Source organism: Castor canadensis, chromosome 19 (assembly GCF_047511655.1).
Source record: "Castor canadensis chromosome 19, mCasCan1.hap1v2, whole genome shotgun sequence".
In the NCBI taxonomy this organism is placed as follows: Eukaryota; Metazoa; Chordata; class Mammalia; order Rodentia; family Castoridae; genus Castor; species Castor canadensis.
Genome location: NC_133404.1, coordinates 6209777 through 6223863, shown reverse-complemented (window position 1 = coordinate 6223863; position 14087 = coordinate 6209777). Strand labels below are relative to the sequence as shown.

Here is a 14087-nt window from a genome sequence, read left to right as displayed (position 1 = left end):
TTCCCACACCAGGCTGGAAGGAGAAAGGAAGGACTGACTCTGAGTAGCCCGGGGCCTGGCTGCCCGCTCACCACAGTGCTGGGTGCTGCAGGGAGAGGCTGGGGAGATGGGGCGGGGTTGGGGGCTCATGAGCAGACAGAATGGAAAATGAAGTCCTTCAGTTGGCAAATGAGTTCACTAGAAATGTGATGCACGTGGAAGTGCAGGGTGAAAGGGGGCCAGTTTTCAAACAGGCCTGGAAGGGGTCAGCTTCACCCTCGGGGACTGGGCCAAGTCCCCAGACTGCCTAGCGCCAAGAAAGCAGAGTGGCAGAGAAGAAGCCAGAGGGGCCTCTGGTTGACTGGCTCTTACAAGAGTGGTAAGATGGAATTAAAGCATGAGAGACTGTGGTCAGATTTGCAGAAGACAGTTTCGGACAGCCAGAGGAATTAATAGGGAAGGCTTGTCTTACAGACAGGCATTGCTCTCCCTTCCCCGCTCTCCTCCCCAGTCCTAGTCCCAGTCTATGCCTCAAGACAGTGAGCAGAGCCTCCCTATAGAGGGTGTAAGACCCCTCAGGAGTAGGTTACCTTTTCTGTCTCAGTTTTTGCATCTTTGGAATGGGGATAACAGTAACTACCTTGCTATATGAGGCTTCAAATGAGACCCAGTGAAGTCACTGCCCAATTCCTGAGGTTGGGGCAAAAGACAATTGTGCAGCCAAGGGCTCTAACACTGCTAGGTGACAGTCATCAGACACCTGCCTCACAACCCCCTAGACTCTGCTCCCTTTTCCCTCCAACTTCCCTTCCCACTTCTGCTTCATTTTCCCTCCCGTCCTTCCCCATAGAGGCTGAGCAAGCTGGGACAGCGTAGTCCTCACCATGCAAGGCACAGGCCATCCCTCACTGAGCCTCAGCTTCCCTGTCTGAATCATGGTTGTGCTGACCTGGAGGGTCTTAGAAACCCTCCCAAGGCCCCTGTGCAGACGCTGCCCCAGGACACCGCCACACCCCACCCTGTCCAGCTCCAAGACTTTGTGTGGCCTTGGGACAGAGGCGAAAGAAGCAGGCAAGTGAGACAGGTGTAGCCTCCTGCACAACAGCTAAGACCAGGCAATAGACTGAATTACACCTCTTCCAGCTTCTTCCCCTAACGATCTGGGAGGTGCACGTGCTAGAGCCTGCGTGTGTCCCTGGCCTGCAGGGTCTCAGGTTCCCAGGGCATGCACTGAGTCAGGTCTGGTGAGCAGTGGGAAGACACGGTGCTGGAAGCTCCTGTCCTCCCCAGCCCCTACACAGTTCCCACCCAAGGGACCTTTGAGCACGGGGCACAGCTTGGCTTGGCTGGGGCTGCAGAGAGTGAAAAAAGGGGTTTTTATGCCTGGTTGGCAGGGAGGATGGAGTTGGCTGGCGCCATGGGGACAAGTGGGCAGGAAACTCTTTGCACGGCTTTTAAGGAGGGGAGGTTCCCAAGGCCCAATCTGAGAACAGGACCCAGCCCTCACCTTTGCCCAAACCCCAACACTCTCCACCCTCTCTTGCCGCCTTTCCCCACCCTCCTTAACTCACTCACCCTCTGCCTCAAGGTCATGACCAGCCGCCCTGGTCCCGGGGTCCTCCAGTGTCCCAGTCTGGAGTCTCCACTCCTAAGTGGCTAGGGGAAAGGAGACCTCAAAACCATGGCCCCTTCCCAGTCTGTATGGTCTCTGGTTCCAGATTTTAAGACTATTCTGAAATCCAGGGACCCCGAGTCCTCAACTTGATCACTGTATGTACCTACTCCGCACGCAAACCAACACACACACAAATGACACCCAGCTGTCCATAATGACCCCCGCACAGGACACACCCTGTGCTGGGACAAGGCGGGCACCACAGAGGGCTCTGGGCATGGAGGCTCCAGGACAGGCTGAGTCCTTGTAGACAGCCAGCTGGTGAATCACCACATTTGGAAGGTGGGATCTGGCCTCTGGAAGAAACTGGGGGTATCTGGAGTCACCCCACATTGGACAGTCCTTTGGGGATCTTCCTCACCTCTATAAACATGAAGCTCTAGGGTAAGGCTGTCCCAGTGTCACCAAAACTTCTTCTTTATGTCTCGCTTAAGTCCAATCAGTGATCTCTTCTTTCACTCAACAAACACGCTTTGATACCAGGGCTCTGTAGAAGGAAGGAGACTGGCTGGGTCACCTGAGAGCTGTGAATAACATGGAAATGGCTTTGGTGCCTACAAGGGTGGGGGATGGCAGGCTTCTAGGGCCCCAGGGTGGCTTACACCCTGGTAACTCCCCAAGGTCCAGTTGTCCCAACTAAACAGGATATGGTTAAGACAGGAAATATCACTGCCTCCTTGTCCCCTCCCCGTCCACTGTGTCCCCTGAGTCACTATGGGACAGTGCACTTCTGGCCTGCCTTAGAAACCCACTAAATCACTTGGGACTGAGCTGAGTACTGGCACCAAACTCCATCCCCAAATCTCAAATCAGCTGTGACATCTTTAACTGTCCCTTTGCCTCCTTCTGTTGGGAGCCCCTTCCATGAGGCATCCCGGCCAGACTCCACCCCTGCTACCCTGCCTGATCTGTCACCAGCAGAGTCCTCCTCTGCGTTCAGGTGCCCTCGGCCTGGGGTGGCTACTGTATGGCTCCAGCTCCAGGGTCACAGGCTTGGCAGAGGGAAGGGGCTCGTCTTGTCCCTCACAGCCCAGGGACTGAAGCAGGAGGGTGGGGAAAGTTTTGTCATACTCCATGTAGTCTGTTGAGTGTGGCAAAAATGACCCATAAGTCCTAGGGCCTGTCTGTGGAAGATGCTCAGGCCCGCAGAGTGATGTCACTGAACAGGGAGGCCTAGGTAGGGGCTGGGTGGGGTGAGCTCGGGGTCCCACCACAGGGCATCTCCAGCAGGCCTGGGGTCAACGTCAGCCTTCAGACCATGGAGCATCTGCAGGGAAGGTGGGGGAACGCCATGGAGGCCTCCCTGGGAGAGTGACCCAGATTTCTCACTCTCTCTCTTCTCCCTTTCTCCTCTCCCTCTGCCACACAGGAGGGTGTGCGTGTGTGTTATGTGTGTGTGTGTGTGTGCGTGTGTGTGTGTGTGTTCTCAGCCCAGCAGGCGAGGGGAGGGGTGAGGTGTGTGTGTGTGTGTGTGTGTGTGTGTGTGTGTTCTCAGCCCAGCAGGCGAGGGGAAGGGTGAGGTGTGTGTGTGTGTGTGTGTGTGTGTGTGTGTGTGTGTGTGTGTGTGTTCTCAGCCCAGCAGGCGAGGGGAGGGGTGAGGTGTGTGTGTGTGTGTGTGTGTTCTCAGCCCAGCAGGCGAGGGGAGGGGTGAGGTGTGTGTGTGTGTGCGCGCGCGTGTGCGTGTGTGTGTGTGTGTGTGTGTGTTCTTAGCCCAGCAGGCGAGGGGAGGGGTGAGGAGGGAGGCTTGCTGAAAGCTCTGGGAAATGGGGAAGAAATCCTCCCAAATCCCCAGCTTGTCACTAATAGCTCAAATATGCTCTTGACAGCAAGGTGAAAGGCCCTGGATCCTTGGGCCTGGCCTTGCCACCAGGAGCTGGAACCCCAGGACTGGCTGCCAGGAGGGCTGAGGCCTCAGGTGGCTGAGGGGGGACGTGGCCCAGCCTTGACCCCATCTCTGGTCTTCCTGACACCTTCTTTCTGGCACAGGTTCTCCCAGAGCTGTTCTGGGAGGCAGTGAGCTCCCTGCCAGGGGACCTGTACAGTGGCAAGCAGAGGAGAGTACCCTGTCAGGGACTGTGGCAGGCACTGGGGGATGGGTATCAAGGGCCCCTCCCAGTTTAAGTCACCTCTACCCATAGTGCCTGCCACACACTTACAAGTTGGCTGTATCTGATCACCAGGACTCAGAGGAGGACCCTGTGAATGGCTAGAGAGAGCTGGACCCAGGCCTGACAACAGCAGGTTCTGGAGCTTCTAGACAGGGGAGGATGTGCCCCAGAGGCTGCTGGCTGGGCCAGGCTCTTGTGCACACATACGGGCACAGAATTGTGCTCCCAGGGCATGCTCCTTTAGACACGTGGACACAACGACACACACTGCACACAGAGGCCTACATATACAGAGGCACACCTGCTCACGTGTGTGAGCTAGCATGCAGGAAGGCACACACGTGTACCTGCCTGTGCTCACATGAACAGGAGGCTGTAGTGCTTGGTTCCTTCGTGGGTACTCTGGACCCATGTGTGTGAGACAGATTTCCCCAAGATTAGCCACTGGGTGTCAAATCCTTGAAAACTGCCCAGACTCCAGACAAACCCTCCTCGGCCACCATTCCAGCCTCCTTGCATGGCTTCTGGCTCCAGGTGTGGCCCTGCACTCCTTCCTCTCCAGCCAGTGTGTTCTGCCCCAGCCCTTGACGGTGGACACCCCAACTCTGCCCTGAGCCCCAAGATCTAGAGCCGGGCTCTTCACCGGGATTTCAAGGGTAAAGGGGGGAACCTTATGACCCCCCCACAGCCTGTGTGTGGTCACATTCTCCCTCTACCAGCTGGAGGAGTTGCTGTGAGGACTGGGGGCTCTGAGAGCTGGGAGGCCTGGCACAGATGGAGTCAGCCATGTTCATGGGGCCCTCACGGCCAGCCTCAGCCCAGAGCATCTGGGTGCAGTCCAGCTGGATAGGACCATCACCATGCTGGGGACCACCATCCAGCCATGAATGCTAACCCATCCATGCCTCAGCCTACAAGGCAGGAAAGGAGAAACTGAGCTGGGCTGAGCTGAGCTGGCCCACGTCCAGCCTTGCCTGAAGCAGGTCCTGGGCCTGCTCTGTCAGCTCAGAGCCCTTGCACAAGCTGTACCCTTTGCCAAGGGGTGCCTGTCCCTGTCCATCAGCCTGTACCCACCTCCTTTTCCTTAATGAGTCTGTTCAAACATCTCCACTCTGCCGATGCCCACATGGTATTGGTGCTACCTCCACTGGCCCACTTTCTCCTGCCCTGTCAGCTCTGCTCGTGCTTCTGTCCCCAGTAGGCTACCTGGGGCCTGGCAGGACTGTTTATCTCAGCATTAAGCACAGCATTCAACAAGGGTTGGTTGAATGAATGAATGAGCGAATGAATAACGTGGATAGCCTCTCCAAGCCCCAGCTCTGAGGTCTTCTTCAAAAGGAACCCTCTCTGACTCGGGGCTTTGCAGTCACACGCTGGTCCCCATTCAGCATACACACACCCAGGGCAGGTGTCCACATCTAAGGTGGCCCTGCTCTCAGAAGGCACACAGCACTCCTGGGGGCAGTAACCACACAAGAGAACTGGGGGTGTGCTGTTGTTCCTACCATGCTCCTTTGCTGGCTGGGGACCCAGCATTTGCTGGGCTGGGGGGTAGGGAGGCCACCTGCCCTGGGGGGATCATGGGGACCAGATGCAGCTGGAGGAAGTGACAGAAGGGCTGCAGTAGGAGGCAGAGGAGGAAAGCTCCTGGGGGAGAGCTTGGGAGCCACACAGATGGATGTCCACTCATCCCCTTGCATCTCAGCTTTCCTCATCTGTAAAATGGAGACGATTTACCCTACAAGGTTGTTAGGAGGACCAAATGCTTAGAAGATATTTCTTATGGGGCCTGTCACAAAATCAGCACAAGAAACCAGGGCTGTCACTACTGTTTGTTTTATCATTAATTCAGGCAACCCAGATGGAGCCTGTGGCAGGGGGCAGGCTGGCAGGTGGACAATGCTGGGTAAGCGACTCCACCCACCGTTGGACAATGAATGGCTCAGCCTCCTTTGCTCATGATTAAAGCATCTAGACAGGGTAGTGGGACACAGAGGCAAGCAGTGTGGTGGGGGACAGGACACCAAGAATTCCCTGAGGGAGGAGGGGTCGGGGTCATGATGGAGCCTCTGGGAGCACTCACCCTGCCCTCTGCCATGTATAGCACACAGCAGAGGGGATGGGTGCAGGAAGGAGCCATCCTGGGGCCCCAAGGCAGGATGGCAGAGCGGGGGGCAGAGGCACAGGAGCCCTGCTTTCACTTTAGTGGTCCCAAAGCCCCTCAGTGGAGTCTCACAGGAAGCAAGTGCCCCAGACTGAGCGCCCGTGGCCTTTCCCAAGGCTGTGGAAGCTGCTCTTTAGGCTAAACCATACTGGCAGAGTGGGGGGAGGGGGGCGCAGTGGTGAAGGAGGCAACCTGGGAAGAGGGGGTGGGATGAGGGGTGCTTCCAGTGGCAGAGTTCAGGGGGCACAGATGCCTGCTGGAGGAAGAGGGGAGACGGGTTGACTTTCTTCCACTCAGCTCCCTGCTTCTCCTGACTTCAGCCCCCTCCCCCATCAGCGCTGTCAGTGTGACATTAATGGACTGACATTAATAAGCTAGAGCTCCTCCACTTGTCTGCCAGATCGGGCCTCAGCCAGGGAAGAATTGCTAATTACAGCCACAATAAAGGAAATATCAATGATGGACGTCAATATTATTGCCTCCTGCATCCCTCGCCTGTTTATTTGGAGATGAAAAGAACCCTGGGGCCATCTCTCTAGGACACTGCTGAGCAATGGCAGAGGGGTAGAGAGCTCCACAGGGAGAAGGGGATATCCTCCAGCCTGAGTCACTCACTTCCACCCAGGGCCCAGGGCTGGGCAAGCCCATGGAAAGGAGCAACCAGTGATCTTTCTCCCTGCCCTATGTCACCAGAGATTGTAGGCACATCTTTGCCTCTCTGGGCCTCATTTTCGTCTTCTGCCAAATGGGTCCATGAATTCTCGTCTTGCCTATCATGCCAGGTGAGGGAGTGAATAAGGGGAAGAGCAAGGTTTGGGAGGGTGATCCATGATACAAATGCAGCAGCTTTATGGCTGGGAGGAGACAGGTGGGGTGGCTAATGAGCTAGGGCACCAACAAAGGGACAGCCATGTCCCAGTTCAGTGAGCCCCCACCCCTATCAGTTAAAATGTGGCCACCAGACACTAAAGCCAGAGAGAAAAGTGGCCACCTGGTGTCCCTAAGCCACTGAGCCTAAGAGGACTGGCAAGGCTTTCAACCCACACCCCATACCCTGCCCATAATCCCCTCACAGGCTGCAGGGACACGCAGGGAAGCCCCATGCACTGAGCCAGCCTCTCAGAGGCTCAACCCTGAACCAGAGAAACAGGGGCTCAGTTGCAAAGCACAGAGACAGCCAGACAGTACATGAAAAGCACACACCGGGTGGATCACCGATGAGGCACGCGTAGACACGCACTCAGGACCACGTGCACACTGCCCACCTCATCCACGATCGTGTGCAGACGGCAAAGAGGCCAGTACACACAGATGCGCAGGCACCCACAAACACACCCTAGAACACACATGATACGGTGTCCAACACAGACACACAGCATCTGCAGTTCCCAGCCTCTGGGAATCTCTCTCTCCTGAGAAAGAAAGAAAAAAGTCCCCATGCAGCCTCCAGACACCTGTGGCCTCGCCAGCTGTGGCCAAGTCAAGCAGCAGTGATTAGCCTGGCTGGGAGGCAAAGCCCAGTGTGGCCTGAATATTTCAGGGGAGATTTTGCTTCACAGAAAATCCCTTCTTCGCCTCTATACATGTCAGGGTATAATTACCCATTAGGGTAGACGAGCAGAAACCTAGGGCTGCGTGGCACCCAGGCAGGGCTGGCACTCTGTGGCTATCTCTGCCACAGGCATGACAGTGCCTGGCCAAGCCTGTTCCATCTTTCACTTGCCCCCGTCACAGCACAGAAGGAGGAAAGTTGGGATGACATCCCAAACAGTCACCTCTGCCCTAGGTTCTCAGACTATCAGTTACCAGACTGGCCCCTGCGATCCCTGGTCCCCTGTCCTCATTTCTCTGGCCTTAGAGCATGTCCACGCAGACTAAGCTAAATTCAGGTAGCATCCTCCTCCAGGGAGCCCTCTGGGAACAGCCCCCTTGGTCAGGGCCACCCACCTCTGCCCGAGCTCCAATAGCACCCTGTACCCCTCTCCATCACTGTTTTCAAGGACTGGGAACTCTGATTCCTCCAGGGCCCAGGAGAAAAGGAAAATGAAGGGCAAAGGCAGTGCAACAGGGGAGACGGTAGGACTTAGGAGGCTGAGAATGATGTCCTGTCAAATGCATTTAAAAGCAAACCATTTTCTGATCCAGCAAGCCCACTCCTCAGGATAAACCAAGGTGACCCAGAGGCCTAGGTTCACATGAAGATTTGTTCCCAGCAGCACTATTCATGACAGCCCCAAAGTCAAAATGATCCAGGAATGAATGGATAAACCAACGTGAGATACCTGGACAGTAGAACAGTCATAAAAAGAACAAGGTGGGTGGTGTGTGGTGATGCACATCTGTAGTCTCAGCTACTTGGGAGGTGGAGGTAGGAGAACTGTTGGTTCAAGGCTATCCTGGGTAAAAAGAGTAAAACCCTATCTGAAAAACAAACCAGAAGCAAAAGGACCAGGGACTGGCTCAAGTAGTAAAGCACCTGCCTAGCAAGTGCAAGGCCCTGAGTTCAAACCCCAGTACCAGAAAAAAAAGAAACAAAGTAGTGACAGGGACTTCAACAGTATGAGCCTGAAAGCTATCATGCCAAGAGCTAGAAGCTAGAAGTACGAGGTCACATCTTTCAGGGCCCGGGGGGAGGAGAAGACACCTCTCACGGGTCTAGGGTTTCCTTTGGGGTGATGACAATACACTGGAATCAGACAGCAGCAATGGTCATGGAATCTTAAATGACTATCCTCAAAACCTGAATTACACTCTTTAAAATGGTGAACTATATCTCAATTTTGGTGGGACGATGCTAGAATTTGTTTGCTTGTTTGTTTATTTGCTTCTTATTTTGAGACAGGACCTCACTAGGTAGCCCTGTAACCCACAATCCTCCTGTCTCAGCCTCCCAAGTGCTGGGATTACAGGGGGCACCGCCATGCCTGACTTCATACTTTTGTTTTCAGTGGTACTGGGATTTGAACTCAGACCCTTCCACTTGCTAGGCAGGTACTCTACCACTTGAGCTACTCACCCAGTTCTTTTCATCTTAAGTTATTTGTTTTTAAGTAGGGTCTCATATTTAGATCCTCTTATTTACGCTTCCCACATAGCTGGGATGACACCACACCCATCTTTCATTGATTGGCTTTGCCCAGGCTGGCCTTGAACTGTGATCCTCCTGATCTCTACTTCCTGATTACAGGAGTGAGCCACCATGCCTGATCATATCTGAATTTTTTTTTTTAAAGTAGATAGTTTAAACTGGAATGAAATGTACCCACAAGCCACATCATGGTCTGGGACCTCCAAGTTTTCCACCTCTAATTATGCATTTGTCTCCCTCATAAGAGTGGCTGTTCCTTCGGGGTGAGCAGCCCCCTCAAAGGCAGACGCTGAGCCACAACCATGTCCATGGCAACACGTTACCCAGGCCACATTTCATGTCGTGCAAACCCTTCCTCAGGCTGGTTCTGGTGCAGAGACAGAGCAAGTCTCAGGGGAGGCCAGTGAAGCCTGAGTTCAAGGCCACTTGCCCTATGGTCAGGTGGCAGGCTGGAGACAGAAGCAGAAAAAGAAGCCAGGCCTTCTGCTGCAGCATGGGGCAGGCCAGCCCTGGTGGACAGAGGAAGGTGACAAAGTACAGGCAGCTCTGCGTTGTTTCCTGAGTCAGGACCTCCCTCCTCCCCCCAACAATTCCTGAGGCCTCAGAATCATTTCCACCATTGTCCCAGCCCTGCAGCCTCTGCTCACACAGCCCCTTCCTGAGCACTCACTCAACTCTGCTCCTGGGCACCAGGCACTTCCTCTCCTCCCACAAGTCTTAGTTGTCACTTCCTCCCCCATGCCCCAGAGGACCTCCTCAGCCAGCCCTCACACACCTTTGGGAGGCAGTGCAGTAAGTAGGAGGAAGAATGGGAAGTGCACCTGGCTTCAGGTGACCAGGACAACTTCCAGCCTCCAGTTAAATAAAGGTGCCTGGTGTCTCAGGTCCCAGGCCAAGGTTACCTGGCAGGGGAGGGGAGAGGAAGGGAGAAAGAGGAGAGAGGGCTTGTCTTAGTTCCAGAGTCTCAGAAGACGAAGCCAGAGTCTGACAGAGTGAGGGAGCAGTTGGGCAGCCAGTCACCTTTACACACTAGATGACCCCAAAGACATAGCTCGGTCCCCAACAGAGTGAAGTGAGAGACAGGAGAGAAGCCCTAGCTTGGCAGGGCAGTCTCACCTCCTTTCTACCCCGTCCTGGGAATAAGAGGTGTGGGAAGCAGCACCCACCAGGCCTCCTGCTCTTAGTTCAGCCACCTTCTTAGGGGACCTCCAACATCAGACTGAGCCCTGATCCTGTTTATCTTTTGAGCCTTGAACCTGACCCTGGTCACACTCTGGGCCTTGACCCTGATAGGGTTGGACTGGCCCTCAGACAATTGGAGGAGGCTCAGGATGGCTCTCTCTCTCTCTCTCTCTCTCTCTCTCTCTCTCTTCCTCTTCTCCAGGGCCAAGTGACAGATCCGTCTGTGGGTGTCAGATGGGTCTCAGCTCTGAGTGACTGCTGGCAGCTGGATCCATGGCGGCTCCTGGGTGGGTGATTTTCAACCTTCCAGAAACCAAGCACCTGACATGCCTGCTCTGATACAGGATACAGCAGTCGGCTAAACGATGCCAGCTCCCTCTCAGAGTCCCAGGGCTCCTCAAAGAAGCTGCACTCCCTTCCCCCACCCTCCCTTCACGCTGGCTACCTCCATCTCCCCCACGGGTCAGGGTGGGGGGAGGCTGGGAACTGCTGGGTACCTGCCCCTCTCCTCTCACCCCTCCCTCCCTCCAGCCTTTCCTAACCCAGATACACGCCACAGGCCCCACTCAGTGTCCTTAGCTGGCTGTCAGCTAATCCCCGCAGAGGTGTTAACTGATAATTAAGATGTTAGCTGTAAACTTAACGTGTGATTCCCTGCCAGGAGTATTTTGGTCTTATCAGGTTGCTTTTGGAAATGGGAAAACCTTCAAGACCCAGCCAAGTGGCAAGCAGGGACAGGGTGTAGGGGGCAGTTTGTGCCTGGAGTCTTTCCAGCTTTCCTGAGCCCCCTTGTCACCTCCGCCTTCACCAAGAAGACAGAACATGGTGCAGACATGGGAGCCAAAAGGCTTCTGGTCTTCAGTGAGGTGATGCCATTGGGCAGGAGAGTAACCTCTGAGACTCAGTTTCCACATGTGCAGATGGGGAAAGAAAATACCAACCATGCAGGATTGTGGCGCAGACTGACATAGGTGACAGGGAAGGCCCCGTGCGCCCAGCACACAGGCTGTGTGGCCCCTGGCTTCCCTCTGCCTCTTCCTGTACTGTCTTCCACCCTCTGCCTCCTCACATGACCTCCGATCAATCACCCAGTCTATTCTGTCAGCTTTCTAAATCTCTCCCCAGGCAAAAATCAATGGAATCAAACAGTGAGACCTGGCCAGACATGAGACTATGGGGACACCTAGCAGCTGGCAAGAATGGAGCTCATGTGCAGGAGGACTTACTCCACAAACAGTGTCACAGTAATGGGCTCGCCACTACGGACCCTGCCTCAAACCACACACACAAACCCATTCCAGATGAGCTAGCGATCGAAATACATTTAAATTTTATACACAACAAGAAAACAATAAATGACAATTTTTATGTGTGTGTGTGGGGGGGGGACTGTGGTTTGAACTCAGGGCTTCGAGCTTGCAAAGCAGGCACTGTACTGCTTGAGCGGCACCTCCAGTCCATTTTGCTCTGGTTATTTTGGAGATGGGGGGTCTCGAGAATTATTTGCCCAGGCTGGCCTCGAACCTCAATCCTCCCAATCTCAGCCTCCCAAGTAGCTAGGATTACGGGTGTGAGCCACCGCAGCCAGGCTTAGGACAATTTTTAAAAAAAAAAAGCATTGCAGTGGGTAAGGCCAGAAACTCTAAAGGAAAAGAGTGACAGATTTGAACCACAGGACAATTTTGCGCTTTTGAGGAGCTAAAACAAAACCCACAAACTGAAATTGACAATAATTAACAATAATAACAGTACAAAAAACAAACCTGTGGAAAACTAGCTGCAACAAATAGTTAACTCCCTTAACCTCCTCTAAATCACTCTGCTCTTACAAATCAATACGATACATTTTGCTGTCCCCCACCCATGGAAACCAAGGCCACCTGTGACCTTCCCGTCACTGATACAACAGTCAGTTCCCATCTGCATCCTACTCCGTCTCTCTGCCCCTTTTGACACCTGCCGGAGACTTGTCTTGTCCTTGGCCTCTAAGCGACCACACCTGTTTGTCTCCTCTCCCTCACAGTGCTCCTCCTCAGTCCCCTTTCAGTCCCCCTCACTCCCCCAACTCCCAACTTCTAACTGCTAGATGCCAGGGGACTAGGTGACCAGCGTCTCTCTTCTCTGTGTATGCTTGCTCCTCAGTGGTCCCTTTCTGTCTCGTGGCTGTCTTTAAGCGAGTGACCCCACATTTGCATATCTAGCTCAGACTTGCCCCCCTAGCCGCAGTCTCATCTGTCTAACAACTCCACAGCTCCATGTGGGTCAGGGCTGGCCCATGGTGTGTGGCCTGGCCACACTCAGAAGGGCCCAGGCTTGGTTTAATGCTCTTTGAATTCTGAATTCTTTTTAACAAAGGGCCACCCATTTCATTTTGCTCTGGGCCCCACACATATTTAAGCCACTTCTCTTCCCTCCAGCAACCTGCCTCTCCCCACAGTTCCCTGTCTCTCTTGATGGCACCCTACCCTTCCACCTACAGATTCGATATCCCTAATCCGAAAATCCGAAGGCTATAATGCTCCAAAATCCGAAATTTATGAGTATAGACATGACACCACACATGGTGAAACTTTACTTCCTGCCAAAAAAATCATTAAAAATAGTGTACTGACTGGAGGTGTGGCTCAAGTGGTAGAGCACCTGCTTTGCAAGTGCAAAGTCCTGAGTTGAAACCCCAGCCCCACCAAAATAAAAATACTAAAATCCTATAAAATAAAAAATAAACAAAAAACAGTGTATAAAATGACCTTCAGGCTATGTGTATATAAGATGACTTGAGTCCGATCACCAATATATCGCAATAATATGCAAATATTCTAAAATCTGAAAAAAAAATCTCAAATCCAAAATACTCTTGGTCCCAAGCACTCTGGATAAAGGATGCTCAAGCTGTTCTTGAGCCATAACCCTTAAAGCCATAACCCTTGAAATCATCCGTAGCCCTTCCCTATCCACACACACCTCTTCCTCTAATCTGTAAGCAAATCCTATTGCTCTAACTTGAACTTGTTCCTGAAACCCATCCACTTTTCCCCACTTCCAGTAGGACCCCTGGTCCAGGACCCCCAGCAGCTCCTCCCTGGACCACTGCAACAGCTGCCATCGAAGTGATCTTGCCCAAGGAGTAAAATGTAATTCAGAGCCATCCACGGTTCCCCACTCCCCACTGAGCAAAAGCCAGGGTTTTTTGGGTGGCCCACAAGGCCCTGCAGGGCCCTGCTTTGGATAGCTCTCTGGCCACATGACCCCCTCTCTCCCTGGCTTCCCCTTCGCTGTGCCCAGACTGTCTAAAACTCTCAGATGGCTACTGCAACTCATTTTCTCCCATGTCACCTCCCAGTGAGGCCTTCCTGGTGGCCTATCCAAGCTGCCATCCCCTCCCTATGTTACACTTCCTCTTACTCAGCCTCTGGCACACACCCTGCATTGCACGTGCTTATCTGCCTTCCCTGGCTGCTTTTCCCTCCACTAGAGCGTGAGTTCCACGAAGCAGGCATTTTCTGTCAGTTTTGTTCACTGCTGGATTCCCTAACCAAAACAGTGTACCAGGTGCTCGATGAATACCTACTGAGTGAGTGCAGAAGTGAGTGGAGGGCCTGACAGGAGGCGAGTCACAAATTCCTAACCATGGACGTGGCCAGCCAGCACACGGGACTCTGCTCAGCCTCCTTAGTGGTCAAAGAGACAGGGAAGAAGTCCTTCTCACTGATCAGATTGGCAGGGACTTAATGATCGATAATGCCCTTGGTTGGTGAGGAGAGCCACGGGCAAGGTCGGTGGGAAGGTTGGGAGTACCACCTTCTGGAAGTTTCACCTGGCTGTACGGAGTGGATCAAATGTGGGGATACATACGCCCTCTGACCCCGGCAGACCATGCTGGAAACATCAAGA

At 53.7% G+C, this 14087-nt stretch overlaps 1 protein-coding gene across 13 annotated transcripts in view; it reads right to left on the bottom strand.

Annotated features, from left to right (window-relative positions):
• The window catches only part of Lingo1 (leucine rich repeat and Ig domain containing 1), a 188637-nt gene that overhangs the window by 44344 nt on the left and 130206 nt on the right, over positions 1-14087 (bottom strand). For 9 of the 13 annotated variants that reach the window (XM_074062002.1, XM_074062006.1, XM_074062005.1 and 6 more), the window contains one exon: positions 2016-2141. The exons of 2 other annotated variants lie outside the window; for them this stretch is intronic. In XM_074062002.1, coding sequence (XP_073918103.1) covers positions 2016-2027 — 12 coding nt within the window. In that variant the 5' untranslated portion in view covers positions 2028-2141. Of the gene's footprint in view, positions 1-1554; positions 1636-2015; positions 2142-8208; positions 8323-14087 lie in introns of all 13 variants that reach the window. 2 more of the 13 variants (XR_012444042.1, XM_074062000.1) reach the window with 2 other exon arrangements.